Consider the following 17,347-nt stretch of genomic DNA (forward strand, 5'->3'; position numbering starts at 1 on the left):
CATGTTTTGTTGTTTTGTCATCCAATTCATGACGTTAATATATCAGGCAATGTAAACAGTGCTATTTTTGTGTCATGTTTTGGTAATGTGGTCTGTATTTTGTGGCAACGATTGAGTTGGAAGCTATTATATGGGAGTCATTTTTCTTCAGTGCTTGTGATTTGAGTGGGCCTAGCAGCTTCATTGTGAAGTAAGATTATCTTTGTAATGATCTTCTGAAAAAACATTGACTATGATTATATTGTAATATAATTTCAGTATTTTTGGTATCAAAACTAGTTTTGTTCAAAGGTGGAAGTTTGATGCACATAGCATGGTAAACTGTCCAATTCTTTTCAGGCTGTAGGATTTGAAGCAGCATGGATTAAGTAATGTTACTGGTTTGATAAGTAGGCCTAAGCGGATTGTCATTTTAGTATTTTTCAATGCAAATTTACAAATATTGAGTCTTTGGACTATCTTTGAATTGAAAAGATTGAGCTACTTTTGGTCAGGCCTTTTATTGAAGTTGGGCTGGAGATTTTCATACAATCTGGTGACATAAACATTCAGCAATTATTGTTATCCAGTTATTGGTGAAGTCTCAGTTCAAATTTTTTTGAATCCAGTTAGGCTTAATATACTGTATATATATTTTTTGTGATACATAAAAATGTTTTAATTTGATGGTTCATTTAATTGGGACACAGACAGGTCTATGAACGTAGATTAAAGTAAGTTCAGCCTTGTTTTGCTGTTGTACGTGTTTTTTTTGCTTGTATTTCGTACACGGCCAAGTTGATGACTCTCAGAGGTTGTGAATAATTTTGTATTTTTGAAAATATATATGCAAAGACAAAATTTGGGAAAATTATTTTTGCCCCCCAAAAATGTTTTACTCTCCTACGACTACTCTACTTTACAAAGAATTAATTTCAGTCGAAAACTCCAACAATTTTAAACATATCGACAAAGATCGTGATTGAGAGCAAGGATTTTGCGGTTTATGGAGAAATCCCTAATGCGTAATTGCACAGTTGGGGAAATTCGTGGATACAACAAATGTTTGAGAATATATAAATGATATTCCTCTTAATTTTCTACATTGAACGGCATGTGTCATCCTCATTTTAACAGCACATCAATAAAATTTTGTACACAACCTTTATATTCATAACATTGTCGATGAAGGGGGCCCGAAAATAAATGGGTACCGGGCCCGAGAAATCTTGTCAACGGCCCTGGCCCTGACAACACAATAATTTTTGGAGTTGCAAATTGCAATGCAATGAAATGCATGCAACAAGTCTCTTGTTGTTTTGCTGCAATCGGCAATCGCGAGTGAATTTAACAATTAAAATGTAAGCGCACAGGCGGTACAGATTCCTTTGAAGCGAAGCGAAAGAATTTGGCAAGTGGTTTATGAAACTGTCGCAATACGAGGCCGCTTTTACATCGGAAACATGGTCTTTCGCGCCACCATCACTGAAACAAGTCATTGCAGAATATGATATTGCTTGAAGCATTTGACATGCTGACCGACATCACACTTTTTGCATCTTGTAGTTTTTGCATGACAATAGGCGCATCGAGTTGCGTGGTAAAATTATGCTAAATACAGTATAACCTTTCTCATTTACCTATGCTGCATAGCCGAGTGGTGAGAGCGCTGGAACGGCAATCGAAAGGGCAGGACACTGTCTTTCGCGGGACACTTAAAGGCATGCCTGAAAGTGGACATGAAGATTGGCTTCCTTGCCTTCCCGTCCACTTAATCTAAATCTTCAACCACCGGGCGTAAGCCTGGATACGACGACGATTTACCTATGCGACATAGCCAACGCTCAATCAAATATTTTTATTCCCACTAATAATACAGTGCCTATATTTTAATTCTTATCTGAACAACTCAGCGTTCTGCCATTGCTTTAATGATGGTGTTCACAAAGAAAACAGAAAAATTTATCTGAAATTATCAGTAAATTACGATAATTATGTTATTGTTCTTGAACAAACACCACTAATTTGACAAGCTTGATGGATTTCACAGTATGCACATTTTTACTACCAATAACGCTTAAGATTAGTGATAAATTTTCCAGCATTTTGCGTTTTTTGGAATTTTTTCAATTATTGCTGACTTTGCTGTAAACAGCCCGTAGAAAGCAAAATACAAAGTTTGGAATTTTTTATGGTATTTTCATTTGATTTAATTATTTTGCCTACTGCACGTAAGCGGCAGTGTAACTCAATTGATAAAAGCATCCAACTGGTATCTGAAGGTATAATTATAAGCACGGCGGTTACCTCAGTGGTTTGATTCTAAATCAAGAGGTTGAAGATTCGATACCTACTGCCGCTGTTGCAATTCTAGTCATGCATACCTTACAAAAAGTTTTGTCCCTTTACAGTATATTATGTTCGACTTTTCGTCATGTTGATGAAAACAGTTCGTGCTGCATGGGATGGGGCAGCGCTAATCAAGAAAAAAAAAATTATCGTTATCGGACATTATCGGCAATAATTTATCGTTTATCGTTATCGCTTAACTTTTTCTTGATTTATCGTTTATCGTTATCGCTTTAGGCATTTTTCGTTTATCGATTATCGTTATCGCTTAACTGAAAAATGAGTTATCGCGCCCAACACTGGGGAGGGGGGTGGTTTGACGGTCGGTGGGTGAAGCCTGACGACGTGATCACTGAAGGCGACAACCAGCGGCGGGGGGTCTGGGGAGCCTCCCCGAGAAAATTTTGAAAAATTACTTTGAATTTGGGGCATTCTGAGAGCATGTTCAACGAAAATTTGGGTATGATATGAATAGTACTGTAAAATGGTGCTGTCCGGTGGCATAGCAAAAAGATAAGATCATTATTGGCATTTTTTGGAAATAAAGCTATGTCTCTATGTTGAGTATGGATGCAACCTATTTCGTCCCCTGAAAAACTCGTACCCTGAAATCGGAGTAACAAAATCAAATTTCGACCTATTTCGTCTCCTGAAAAGATCGAGAGAAATTTTGAAATGTTAGCGGCAATTCCGATCAGCTACTTCGGCTCTTGTTTTTTCTCTATCTTTTCAAGGTACGAAATGTTCAGGAGACGAAATAGGTTGCACCCGTTGAGTCTCCATGTTTTCTTGTTGCCAATTCCTTTGTTGAATTCGCTTGTTGAATTTTTCCATTAGAAATGACAAAATTACTGCATTTTCTGAGTAAATTGCGGGCCCCCTAATTTGCGGGCCCTGTGCGATCGCACGGTTTGCACACCCCAAAGACCGGCACTGAATAGGCCTACTGTTCTGGTAGGCACTCGTACCACACTGTCCGAATTCATAACACAATCATGCGTAACGTATATGAAATCACTGGTGTTTTAGTCACAACTTTACTTATAAACTCCATTGAAGGCATAAGATTCTTCTTGCACTCAGTTCAGTTGCAAAAGAAAAAGTAGTAAGTTAGCAGAGCAGTGGTTCTTAACCTTTACTAACCTGCCGAACCCTTATGCTAATCTGCAAGCTTTCGTTGAACCCCAAATTTTCGCCTAATCACAAAAACAAGAATCTAGTAGTAGCCTAATACATTACTGTATTAATAAGACTTTTGTTGTTGTTTTTCTGAGACCAATAGTGAGATTCGAGGCTTTGTCTCGGAAACAGCAATTCTCATGTCACTTTCGAATGCAAGCCGGTTTGGTTTTTCTGTTTTAACATCCACACGAATAGAAAACGCATGCTCGCATAAATAAATAAATGGTTACGAATGGCAAAAGAACTTCAAGGGCAACTTTTGTAATAAGAGGATAACTTTCAATTTGTTGGCACCTGTCTTCGTGCTTACTTTCATCATTCTTTGTTATTAAATATGTTACATTAAAAAAAGGTTACATTTAAAAAGGTGTGGCAATTATGAGCCTTTCTTTTTTCTAGCGTAAGTATCTGTGTCTTAATACAGTGAAGAAAAAAATGTAGTCCTACCGGTCCGATACTGACTGACTACTGTAAAGTAAAGTAAGCGTAGGCTAAAAAGTTTTCTTCGATTTCCTTACAAAAAAGAATTTCCTGAGAAATTGAAAATAGAACTAACATGCAAAAAGCAAACGTGAGGAAATTCATGTTTTGAGAAAATCAAGTTTTTCTTACCGATCGTTTTTACAATGTTACGTAATAACACTGTATATATTTTTGCATTCTGTGTTACATGCAGATGGCACCATTACATCACGCGTCTAACCACAGATGTTTATTAACCATCACGTAAGCCGCAATTAAGTTTCAGCTGGACAATATTTTCCAAAATATTCGCTGATATACCATTCAGTAGGCCGTGTGTTAATGTTTCAGACGACGTTCGCGCCGAACCCCTGAAACAGCTTCGTCGAACCCTAGGGGTTCGATCGAACCCTGGTTAAGAACCACTGTAGCAGAGGGTGGGAATCGAACCTATACGCAATCGAAATTACTACTCCTTTGCCCTAACCCATTAGGCCACGCTATTTGTGGCGATGCATTCAGTTAAATTTCTTTGTATCAAAATCTTTCGATAAAGACGATCAGAATATCACGTGTTGAGTCGCATGACCACGGGCTCTATCTTCTTTTAGAATTCGGGGGGGGGGAGGTGATTTTTGGACACTGGGCTAAAATCGTCATAGTCATTTCAACAAAAACTTTCAGTTCGTCTTAGTCATTCCAACCACTCCAATGAGTGGGAGGTGACCACCTCCTCACCCCTCCTTAAATAGAGCCCATGCGCATGACTGAAATCAGCTGATTCGTGTAGCCTACAGCCTACAGGTATAGTTTTTTTCGAAGAGTGTGTTGCGTTAAAGTGCCTACCTGCTGTTCTGTCACAAAAGAAATGGCTATGTGACTCTCAGTGTGACATGTTAGGTTGCACTAAACTAGCTCAATGTGACCGTGTAAATTGAAAAAGAAATTAAATAGAATGTAAATGAGAAATAACTGAATGCGGGGGAGGGTGACTAGTCCTCACACTCGTTGGTCGACGTTGCCTTACATGCGAGAGTGGGAGCTCCAGCTGTCGGGATTGCTCAGCGAAGGCAAGTCGACCCTTGTGTTCTACCAGAAACAACTTAGGTTTGTGGTATCGAAATAAAGCAAAATTCCAAAAGCGGATTAAGCTATTTTGTGCCACATGATTTAAGTTTAAGCGAATAACACAATAACTTGAATCAATAATGTCTTTTTTTTCAATGAAAGTTAACAAATCAAATCCAGGTAACGTTTCATTACAAAGTTTGAGCCAAAAATAACAATTTAAATGGACCTTTCACTCTTCCAGTTACATAAAGCAACAAAATTTAACTTGAAAGCATCAAACACTTTCATTAAAATAAAAGCAAGAAAAGAAAAGCAGTTTTATCGTTTGATCCAAGTGCGATTGATCCAAACTTGTCTGGCAGCGCTGCTTAAAAAGCTAACTATGTAGGCTCGACTGCTGGCCACCGTTCGATTTTCTTGTCAAAAACTAAGTAATTTGTCATTGAAAACTCTTGAGCTGGTTTAATTAGATTGATTTATACCGAGACAATACACACTAATCCAGAAAATTATAAAGAACAAATAATGTTAGGACAAACTTTGAACCGATTTGTAAATGAGCAGCAAACAATGAAACAAGATGTTAATTAAGCAATAAATACAACATTCAATCGATCAATCTTTTTATTTTTCGTCATTAACGCGTCCGGGACGAAAAAGATATTACTAACTACAAAAGTCGATTTAGAGTTAGACCTCCCAGCACGGGAAAAGGTGGCAAAACCTTGAAAGGTTTAAAACGTGCTTGAAAAGAAAATCATGCCTAGTAGGCTATATGTCTGTAGTTAGCACGGCTACAAACCTAAAAATAAACAACAAAAAATAAAACAAAAAACAAAGAGAAGCACACGTGTAGTAATGAATGACAGCCTAATGAAAAGTGTTGTGGATTGAGTTTTCCAGTTCCAATATTGATGTAGATGAGCAGCCATCATAACAATAATAGGATGGAGAAAAAAACCGGATATAGGCTAAAAGAAACCCAACCTCAGGCAAAAGCTCGTTTCGATGTGGCCCAGTAGAGCAGGTGTTGAGCTCTTTCTATGGTCAGACTGCACATCACACAGTAGCCTACGACGATTGAGGTTTGAGATCCAGTTTAAGTTATTGTTTCTTGTCCTGGTGTAACATGTAAAACAATTAAGCTTCACGGCTTACTAATCGTTGTTTCATAAACTTTGTATTGTATAGCCTACTTCAATTGCTTCACTGATAAATAATTTTAGTTTCCTCATCCCGATTCTTGCAAAGCTGATCGAGGCTGGCGAGCCAATTGCTTGTTTACGACATGCGGCTACCGCAGACTTGGATTCTTGATATTATAATTTCTCTTCAAGTTCTTGACCAAATTCAGAAATCTTGCTATTAAAATGTTCACAATGAAATTATCTTCTTCATTTTACCAATTTTTCTAATTTTCCTTTATTTCCAAGTTTCAGTTTATCATGAATCCAAGTTTTAGATTTGGACCTGGAGAGCGAAAACTTTGCTGCTTAACTTTGAAAAACGCGGAAAAAATTAAGGTGTTAATGCGACCGCTGCATGCCACATTTTAAATTTGAACTGATTGTCCTGCTTTAGTATCATGCAAGTTATAAAGTCTGCGTTTTGTCGCTTCTACCTTTTTTAGACCTCTGCTATGTTTGGCACATATTGTTTTTCCATTGTGATGGTCAAAAATAAAATCAGGCTAAAATTGAAACATTTGAACCACTGACCCACGGCCAGTCACCGAGATTAAGGAGTAGGCTAATGTTTTCATGGTTGAGTTGGTTGTCTGGCATTATTCTACTGGGTGTCGCTGAATGAAAAGGAACTCCTGAAGTGCGTTGCTTAAGCGCACACCCTGAGAGCCGAGCCAGCGTCGCTTGATCTTGAGTCGGGCGCTTAATCACTCAGCTAACTGAGCGGATACTGCAGATCTATCAGCATTAATGCTCAGCAATCTTCCATTCAGGTTGACGGTAAAGGCATTGCTTCAATCGCAAAGCAGAGATTTTGACTGCTTTTTGTAAATGAAAATGCACAACAATATGGCCTGCCTACCTACTCAAAAAGTGCCATACCTATTCAAAATAAGCCCAAAAAACTGTCACTCAACAAACCAAAAAATAAAAGTTTAAAAACGCCAGCCAAGGTCAAAGGAACCCAAATTTGGCGGTAAAACCGTATTCAGGACTTCCAGATCCGTCTACTCTATTGTGACTCATATTGACGTAACAATGCACTCTTTGGCAGCTAGTGTGGCCTATTAGAAGACCCTGTTGCTCTTCTATAAATGCTCAAAGTTGGCCGATTTTATGGCGTATTTTTGAATTTTATTTATTGTAAGCGCCAAACTTAAACACAGCTAGTTTTTGCTTTAGGAGATTTTTTGGTTGATCTTGAAGCTTCTTAGTCCAAGAAGTCACGCGCTAACCAACTGAGCTATCGAAGCTGTCTAAAATGCTGCTTTGCCTCTCCACCTTCTCAGTTGAGATATATGCTTCATTGCAGCTGGACTATGTCTTCTCTTAATGATGCGTAGCTTATGTAGCCTATGCTTAATACGTAGCCTATGATTGATTAAATTTTTATCCTCGGACTGACAAAGCTTCTTGCAGAGCTTAATCCTGGCAGTTTCTCATACTTGTAGAGGCTTTGAATCACTGACGCAGGCCGGTAACCGAGATTGACAGAGTGAAGTTTCCGATTGTTGAAGTCTTGTTGCCAGGGAAATATTCCATCCATTAGATGCCGCTGAATGGAGAGCAGTCCTTAGGGAACGTTCAAATATTACGTAACGCTTTTTTTCCGAATTTTTGACCCCCCCCTCCCCCATGTAACGCTTTTTCACTACGAATTCAGCACAAAAAACTACCATTCCGTACTCGAAAGCGTTACGTAACGTTTTGCTTGAACCCCCTCCCCCCCGATGTGACGCTAACGTAACGCTTTGCATAAACCCCCCCCCCTCCCCCTCGAAGGCGTTACGTAATATTTGAACGTTCCCTTAACGTGCGTTGCTCAAGCGCACGCCCTGAGAGTCGAACCAGCGCCGCTTGATCTTGAAGCTTCTTCGTTCCAGAAGTGAAGCACTAACCAATTGAGCCAGGGAGAGAGGTACGTACAATTATAATCCAACTGGGTGACTGCAATGACTATATTTTCTTTAAATTATGGTTCTTTGATGCCCTACTTTTTCTTTAACTGATTGCTTTTGTTTAAACTTAATTTTTACAAAGTGAACGGAATATTGCAACTGCTCATCTTGCTAATGCAGTAGGCTAAGCTACAGGGGTTTCTAAACAGAGGGATTAATATCTCAAAGCGTTGACAGAAATAGGGTCACTATCCCTTATGCGCAGATTGGTTAAATGTATTTGGAGGCGTTGTTATTTAGCCTATTTATGCACATTTTTAAGCATGGCCTGTAACTACCTTCGGTCTTGGCTGTGGGTAGAGGGTAGCCTACATAACACGGCAACAAATACATAGTGGAGGTGAGCAAAAATATGAAGTCTATTCTTAAAAATTGTCGCAACCGTGAAATTATTTAAAATTTTATAACTTATTTCACTTTCGAGCATGTTTTAACGTTATTCGCGTTTTCTCGTTTCTACCTTTTTCTTAATCTTTGCTAACTTATTGACGTGTACAGGGCCGGATTTAGCTGATGGGGGGCCCCCATGCAAAAAATTTTTTCGCGCCTGCGGCGCGAAAAGCCACCTTTACGTCTACGGGAGCATTAATCCAGCATTGCACAGAAACTTTAAAGGCTGAAAGAAAAACAAACTAACACAAAAAACACATTTTCTTCGGGGGCCCTTTAAAGGCCCGGGGCACCTGCACCCTCTGCCCCCCTAAATCAGGGCCTGGACGTGTATTGTTTTCGCTGAGATGGTCAGAAGAAAAAAACAACTAAACTCAACATAAATTTAAGCTAGTCTACTCATGCTTTCACAGAGTAGCTGGGATTATACTGTAGTAGTGTAGTACACCTACAAAGCATGAATAGAATCGAAACAATACTATCCTAGTTTCAAATATTATTTCAAAGACTTTGCTTCTTCCACAGTGTTCGTCAGCGGTATGTTTGTGGTGTCAGGAAGGAAGCAATACGATATAGCTGACAAGAGAGTCATCACTCCCATGATTATTGAAGGAGCGATTATGTTTCCATTTTCTCCTGCAACAACAAACATGAGATAATTTCACGAGAATTGTGGTAGAGGAGCAAAATTAATTTTTGTTCTATCCATGCGGCTGTAGGCGATAGCGGGGTACAAAAATGCTAGGATTAGCTTAAAAGTAAAACAGGGTGCAGCGAGCAAACAATCACTACCTGTTTTTATCGTTCTAGAGGATTCTAGAATGTGATAGAAAAATAATTTTAGTTTCCTATAGTCCAAAAAGTAACAGCAAATTTATCAGCAATCGAAATTAATTTGCAAAATATGCTTGTGCACTAATTTTGTTACCAACTCTCCAACTTCGCTTATGTGCGATCCAATTTTTTCACAGTGTTTTATTTAACGTTGCAACCACGCATTGTAGAAACTAAGGATTTTAGATCGTGAGGATTCGAAACCACATCCGCTTTTGGCTTTTCCGCAACACTAGAACGGTTACGTTTTTGTTTTGATTTACAAAATATTGCACTTTTTGTGGGATATGTAAGCGTAGCGAAGTTTGTTTTAACGTATTTTAAGGTTTATTGTTGAAAGCAAGCTTGTAGTAAGGAGTAAAAAATGTCAAATTGGCTATTTACCCTCCCAATGTTGCCGGAAAAGCGGAACTACTTGTCCCGTAATGTAATGTCCCCAATAGAAACACAAAATACTTTCCTTCTTTCTGAAGGATTGTTAAGACTTTGTATTCAAGGAACTGCATGAATATTCACGATTTATTGTAAGATAAAACGAGACCTAGGTCTTTGACGACAAATACTCATATTGATAGCCTATGGTACCTGCAAATATTATGAACGGGGATATCATTGCTCCAACCTTGGCTCCGATTGATACCAAACCCGTGACACTTTGCCTGATACTCGTTGGGAATAGCTCTCCAGTGTATACAAAAATCAAGTTATAACATATTGCGTTGAATAGCTTGCTGATCATGGTTACCACAACCACAGCAGTATCGCTCCCTAGAAGTTTGAATAAGATTAAAGTTATTTTGTGTATGCTTACACTGAGCCGCTTTCCTGTAATTTTTACTTTGCTGAATTTTTTATGACATCCCAACAAAGTTTTTGAATGGGAGACGCTCAAAGTAAACAGTTCAGGAAACTTGTCACTTTTGGTGTGTTGCAAAATTTGAATTGCCCTTGTTATAGCCTACTTACAATTGGTAATTGTAGGCACTAGCGTACGCAGGGGGGGGGGGGCATTAGGCCATGCCCCCCCCCCCCTTAAAAATGTTTTAGTAGTTAACGACGTAGATTAAGGCATTTAATATGTTTTGGATTGCACTGTCAGAGCAATTAACAATGTTGTACTATAGACTAAGCTAATACGAAATACATAGCCCAATCCACCAACCCCACCCCAGGTATGCCAATGTAGCGTAGTGTTCTGTAAGCCTATTATAGCGAGAAAAAATGGATAAAGTCTAAACTAAAACCATACTGGGATATCATGAAGACGTCTGGGATATCAATGGCCAGTGGCGTAGCCAGGGGGGTTTGGGGGTTACAACCCCCCCTTTGGCACGCGTGTGACATCACGATATTGAAAATCATGCCTTCAGTCTCTTTATGCTTGGGAATGATGCTTTCAGTCTAAAAAAAACTTGCCTAATTTTAAACAAAACTGCATTAAAAGAGCGAGTTTTGCCAATACCAAACATTCAAACATCTCAGCCAGGAATTAGCAACAAGAAAACATAGAGAGTTAGCTTTATTTCCGAAAAATGCAGAAGAAAACATGATCTTATCCTTTTGCTATGCCACCTGACAGCACCATTTTACAGGAATATTTATACCCACATTTTTGTTGAAAATGCTCTCAGAATGCACCAAATTCAAAGTAATTTTCAAAATTTTCTGGGGGAGGCCCCCCAGACCCCCCGCCGCTGGGTGTCCTATCAGGCAAAAACGCTGTCGGGCTTCGCCCGCCGTTGTCAAACCCCTCCCTTTACAAATTCCTGGCTACGCTACTGTCAATGGCCCCCCCCTTGACAAAATCCTGCGTACGCCACTGATTGTAGGGCTATTTTTACAACCGGCGAAACAAAAGTTTTTTTTCTCTTTCTTTTCTAGGTTTGGTAGCTGTGCATTTATAAGATAGTGTTTTCCAAACAGTGTTTTATCGATGCATATCTCAAACCTTTCGGTTTTTTATCTTTTCTTTTTGTTGGTGTCAAATTCGTGTGCTTACTTTATTCTTCTCTACATGTGGGCGCCAGCAATAAAAATAAACTGAATTAAATTTCGATTCAGTTTAGAAACATTTAGGCCACATAAGCCGGACGTAATAGGCTATAGGCCTACATTGATGCTGATATTGAAGGAGCCACCTTGCCAAAATACTGTTTCGGAAATTTCTCGTAAATTTCAAGATTTCTTTAAAGTGCCCCTGACAGGTTGGACCCAAGTATAGTAACTTTTCTAAGCATTTCTTAGCGCAGAATTATGCTTAGCGAACTTTTTAATCTTTACCTCGAAGCTCGACTGGTTAGGGCGAAATTTATACAAAGCGACGGCTTCGCAGCGCCACCACTGGCGAAACTCCATATTTCACGGCTCTGGGACGACTTTGGTGGTATTACGTCATCCTGGGTGGGCGTCGTGAGCGACGGATAAAACAAATGCTTTCTAGATGTAATTGGTGGATCACAGTTTGGTCGGAGTTGGTACAAGCGGTTGCTTTTTTCAAAGATTTATTGTTTTTTGCAGTTTAATAAAACTGTACTGGATACGTTCCTACAAAGCCTAAAATATACTTGAAGTGAAAAATGAAGAAATCGTACGAATCATCATTTATATTTAATTCATCATCATTCATCACTATTCACAAATAAATAAAAGTTCTCTCTCATAATGTGCCTTCAGTTGGCCATTGAAATCCGGTGTAATGGCCACCTGGACTTGGAAAATTGCTTCGGATTCACCAAACAATGCATGACGGCAGCACAATCCGATTGTTGCTTCTGAGAGCATCACATTGTAGCCTAGTATCCACTCCAATACAAATACATGCCTGCAAGCGACTAATTACCGGTACTGATTCTGCCTGCAAGGAAATAAAATCACTTCTTTTAGTGTGCATTCTTTAGCGTTTAGGGTATTTTTAACCTAATGTAACATCCTTACTCTTTTGATAGGTCTCCATTTTCTCCTTTCGGTTTATTGTTTTTTCTGCAGTTCTTCCTGCTCCTCATTAAAAAAGTACCCAGAAGTGCAGGATGTAAGTGTGCCTCAAAATCGGTCAAATTGGTAACACAGCTAGATGCGTCGTTCTTGTCTTTCTTTAAAAGTTCTTTCGTCTGTGGCACTTCATGGCAACATACACATTCATAGGGCTGAGGCATAGACTCGCACTTTGAGGCAAACTCACCACCTAGAGTTCCCAGCACGCCACTCATTGCTGGGAAGATCCAAATCGGGTTGGTGGTGTTAACAAAATATAAATTTTTCCAGTGAAGTGAAGAGAACATAGACGACTAGTTTTGTATGGCCCATCCCACTTTCGAACACTTGAAGAAAACTTTGACTATTTTCTTCTCAGCACCTTGTTTTGTTTGAAAGCGCGAAAAGATAGCACCCGTCTTTGTCACGACACTGTCACATAAACAGCAATTTGCGGGCATTACCTCAACCATAAATTAAAGGTAGGCCTACTTAGGGGCGCCGGAAGCGGGGGGGCAGATGCCCCCCTGCCCTCAAATTTTCTGTGGATGGGGGGACAGGGGTAGCAATGGTGCCCTTTTAAGGTCATGTAAGCTACTGCTCTCAATGAAAAGCTCTCAACTCTCAATGAAAAGAAAAGTATATAGGCTAATCAATGCATTCTCCCAACAATGACATACGGAGCAGAAACATGGAACTTAACGAAAGCACTAATACACAAACTACGCACTGCACAAAGATCGCATGAAAAAGTACTCTTAGGCATTAGGAAAGACAGGAAACCAGCCAAATGGATACGACAACAAACACAAATCAAAGATATCATTCAAACAATAAAAAGTTTAAAGTGGAATTGGGCAGGACATATCATGCGAACAACTGACAACAAATGGACAAGAAGAGCTACTGACTGGATACCGCTTGACAATAAACGCAAAAGAGGAAAACAAAAAACAAGATGGCGAGACGAACTCTACCAATTCGACAAACACTGGACACAAACGTGCAAAGACAGACAAAATTATAAAGATATGGGGAAGGCCTTCATCCTGCAGTGGAACAACAATGGCTGACAATAGCCTATTGATGAAGCTACTGCACATTTTGCAATACGATATAACAATTTCAGCTATTCGTTTTTAGCCTAATTATAATCTTTCATTTCTGCCTCAAAATAATATTCACGACACAAAATTCTGTATCACGGTAGGTTACATCATTATAACATAGCATGATGCCCTTCCGTGCCATTGTTGTTTGTATATCGGACACTTGTATCATTACTCGATAATGAGCTGATGGATGAGCATTATCGCTATATCTTATCAACTTTAAAAAAATTGGCCTTTCAGCAACAAAAGTGCCCTTTTTTCATAATCCTGCCCCCCCCAGTCAAAAACCGTTCCGGCGCTCCGGCGCCCCTGGGTTTGTGAGATACTGCTGTTACACTGCAAATGGCTATAGCCAGATTAGGATAAATAAAAAATTATCAAAATTGTAGCCCTACAAGAGTTTAGAAAAACTGCAATTTCAATTAAAATGTTGTTTGATAAAAATAAACTCAATTTTATTGATCTAAACCTGATAGTAGCTAATAATAAGTTGACTTTTTCATTTCGGTAATTCTCATTTTGCACATTCTTTAGACCAACAGAGCCCCACACATTGACGTTTTGCAGTAGTCGTACCATACCTTACCAACTCACCACAGAGAAAGAAAGTATCTTTCCCACCCATGGTGACGTCACAGCGGTGTTGCCGTTTTTATTTTCGCAATTGAATGAGTGCCAGATTCGCCGAAAGTGAACGAAAGTTTACAGCGTGTAACTTAGTAGCATGTTGATATTTTTTACGATTTGCTGGTCAGGGAAGTTTGTTAGTGTCATCTCTTTGGTATCTTAGGTAACTTTAGCGAATTTATTTTCCTGTCAGAGGCACTTTAATGGCATTAAGTGTAAAGAAACGGAAAGATAAAGCTTTCAGGAATTCATTGACAATAAAATATGTTTAAAAATATGCAACTTGGCCCAGTTATGTCTCAATGAAGTTAATCATCATTGCATTATCAGGATCATCCACATTATAGTGGTTATTTTCTCGATATTCATGCATTTTGTTTTCATTGTTTTGAGTTAGATTAGCTTTAATTAGTGTAGCCTAATAACTTGTGGCTCTGTGTGAGGCATTGGGTTATCCATACTGCATTCAAAGCAATGTGATCTCACAGAAACTTAAAATACAATCGTTTTGGATGAGTAGTTTTGAAAGAACTTTTCATACAAAGTCATTCTTCCGCCTGCAATATTTCAAGCTGGAAGCGTGTTGATTGAGCAGTTGTTATAGACTCCAAGCAGTCAGCCTATGTGCAAACAAGCGCGGGGTAACTGTGCTTTTACACGTAGGCTACATAGAAAACAAGGAAGTATTTTAAAAAAGATTAGGTGTTTTGAAGAATGAGTGCTAAATTGCTGGAAGGAAAGTGGAGACTCCAAGTGCATACCAAGATCTGGTCAAAAAAGGAAAAATAAGTTACCGAGAAAGCTGACAGACCTTTATTGCGAATTTCTTCAGCTAATGGGAAGTTGACATCAATCAAGTTAGTAAGGAGTATGAAGGAAAATATTGATAATCAATTGTCTACGGCTCTACGCCAACTACTGTATAAAAAAAAAAATGTTAGAAAACGGACTTCAGGGAAGTGGAGAATCCTGAATTTATCAACCTGATAACGCTCTGTGCCATTGTTCCGGACAATTGTTCAACAAATCAAACGTCATATATAAAAACCGATATGGTCTATTGAATCTTATCGTATCACGTCATGGAATTTTTCCTAAAAAATGATGCAATCTTGGCTCATTGTTCCTAGACTGATAAAATATTGCATCAGCCTCTTTGAACACCTGTTTGAATGACTTCATAATTGTCTTTCATTATTGCGTCACAGAAACTGCTGACGTGCTTTTGAAATATTGCAAATCATTCTGGTCATTCGTAAAATTGTTTGTTGGAAGTCGGTCGCATATTTAACTGTTTGCTTGGTGCTTGCTAGCTGGAGAAATTTTCCATCTTTTATCTAAGTAATCTGTTCTGTAGTGACAAGTTTTAGTGGTGTACGGCGTTGCATTCCATTTTCGACAGCCAGGTGGCTAATTTTACAGAAATACAAGTTTGAATAGACGTTTCAAAGGAGTGTTTCTTTTTCAGTCATTACATACAGACGAATAATCATTTTGAGAGGATGGATATGCCAGCTCAGTCAACTGATGTAAATTCAATTAAAAGTTTTGTTAAGACTAAGCAACATTGTATCCAAGAACAAGCCAAATACAGTATAGCTGCTAGTTAAAAAAAACTATTAGGTTTGGTTTATACAAAACTCACATAAAGCAATCAGTGGAACAGATCCTACACTGATAGAGATGATGGTCATGAGAATGATATAGCTGTTACGCCCTCCCAAAGTAGCAGATCCCAAATAAAAAAGAATGCCTGAGATCATTTCTACCAAACCGCCGTAAAAAACGTTTAAAAAACGATTTCCACTCAGGCTGTCATTGTTAAGGGCGATCACGTTCCAGGTCAAAACCACTGTCAGCCTGTAAACATATAAGATTTATATAACACTTAGTATTATTCACCAGGTGCTTCAAAAGTTACCGGGTAGACTGTGCAATCATGGTGCATGTTGTCACAATGAATGGATAACAAAATGATAGGCTATTATCACCAATACACATGTACGTTAAGCACTAACATATGCTATGAATACTGAAAAGTTTTGATATTCTTCAAGATTATTAAATTTTCTAGCACTAATTGCAACGCTCATCTGATGAATGCGAAAGTAAAAGCAGACACATAGGCTACGAGTTGTTACAGTATATTGCTTCACTGACGTTTTGCACATCATGGTAATGGCAATGCGCTTCATCAGAGACAACAACGCATGAAATAAATTTTCAAAATATAAACTGCAGAGCGATTGAAGACAAGATAAAACGGTTAAAAATACATTATTTACAATAGTGAACAATCGATGCAAGAACAATCAAAATGAGCTACTAACCATTTCAAAGTAATAAAATTATTTTTATTTGAATAGTTTTAATGTAAATTTTGTACGCTTTTGTACAGTTTTACCTATAATATAAATTTATTACAAAGTTGCTCTGGTAACAATAACTCACTCATTGATAGCTTTCAAGACAGGAAACATTGTCGCTTTCAGACAGGAAACATTGTTTCAACAGCTAACGGCATTGCAACGATGTAAAAACGTAATTTCACTGGCCAGATTGGCAAGGTAATGCGCAGTAGACTACACGATAATAGTTACACAGCCAACTTTTATATTACAATAAAAAGTTTCTACTTGAACTAACCATGAAAATATTGATGCAGATAATGCCCAGACGAGCATTTTTGCTTTGTACAATTTTGCAATATCTTGAAAAGTGTGACTCAGGTTTGCAGTTTTCCTTTTCTTTTCCTTGGACAACAGACTTTCAATTTCTTCTGCTGCGTCAATTTTGTTTATTTTTGCTATTTTATCAAACAGCTTCTCAATTTGCTCTGCAGTGCCATTGTTTGCAAGCCAAAGAGGCGACTCGTCTATCATCCTATCATAATATCAAGTATAAATAAATGTTCATTTATACACAAATCTACAGTTCGTCATGCAGCTTTTAAATGAACGTTAGTAGGCTAAATAATGCTTATCTCTGAAGCATGCTGCTTAAAATATAATATAAGAAATTTATCATGTAATTCTTCATGATTATTGACATTTGTAAATCTGTATATTACTCAACATATCGGTATATTACACAACACAACATATCAACCGGGGTTGCGCGGAACCCAAAGGTTCCGCAGAACATTTAGTGGGGTTCCATGATTTGGTTCGGTTTGTTTCGCGAGAGTTTTCTTTTTTTTGGGAAATTGATTTCTTGCTTCAGTATATTG

General features: G+C 38.4%; 1 protein-coding gene across 2 annotated transcripts in view; it reads right to left on the bottom strand.

The window, feature by feature from the left end:
* Window positions 1-8,768: 8,768 nt before the first annotated feature.
* The window catches only part of LOC145775899 (organic cation/carnitine transporter 2-like), a 38,360-nt gene continuing 29,781 nt past the window's right edge, over window positions 8,769-17,347 (bottom strand). The window contains exons 8-11 of one of the 2 annotated variants that reach the window (XM_082587295.1): window positions 16,765-17,001; window positions 15,764-15,978; window positions 9,995-10,177; window positions 8,769-9,211 (exon numbers count right to left, since the gene is read on the bottom strand). In XM_082587295.1, the coding sequence (XP_082443421.1) occupies window positions 9,072-9,211; window positions 9,995-10,177; window positions 15,764-15,978; window positions 16,765-17,001 (775 nt within the window). In that variant the 3' untranslated portion in view covers window positions 8,769-9,071. Of the gene's footprint in view, window positions 9,212-9,994; window positions 10,178-12,153; window positions 12,264-15,763; window positions 15,979-16,764; window positions 17,002-17,347 lie in introns of those variants that run through there. The other variant, XM_082587296.1, reaches the window with a different exon arrangement.

Source organism: Aplidium turbinatum, chromosome 8, assembly GCF_918807975.1.
Source record: "Aplidium turbinatum chromosome 8, kaAplTurb1.1, whole genome shotgun sequence".
Taxonomy (NCBI): Eukaryota; Metazoa; Chordata; class Ascidiacea; order Aplousobranchia; family Polyclinidae; genus Aplidium; species Aplidium turbinatum.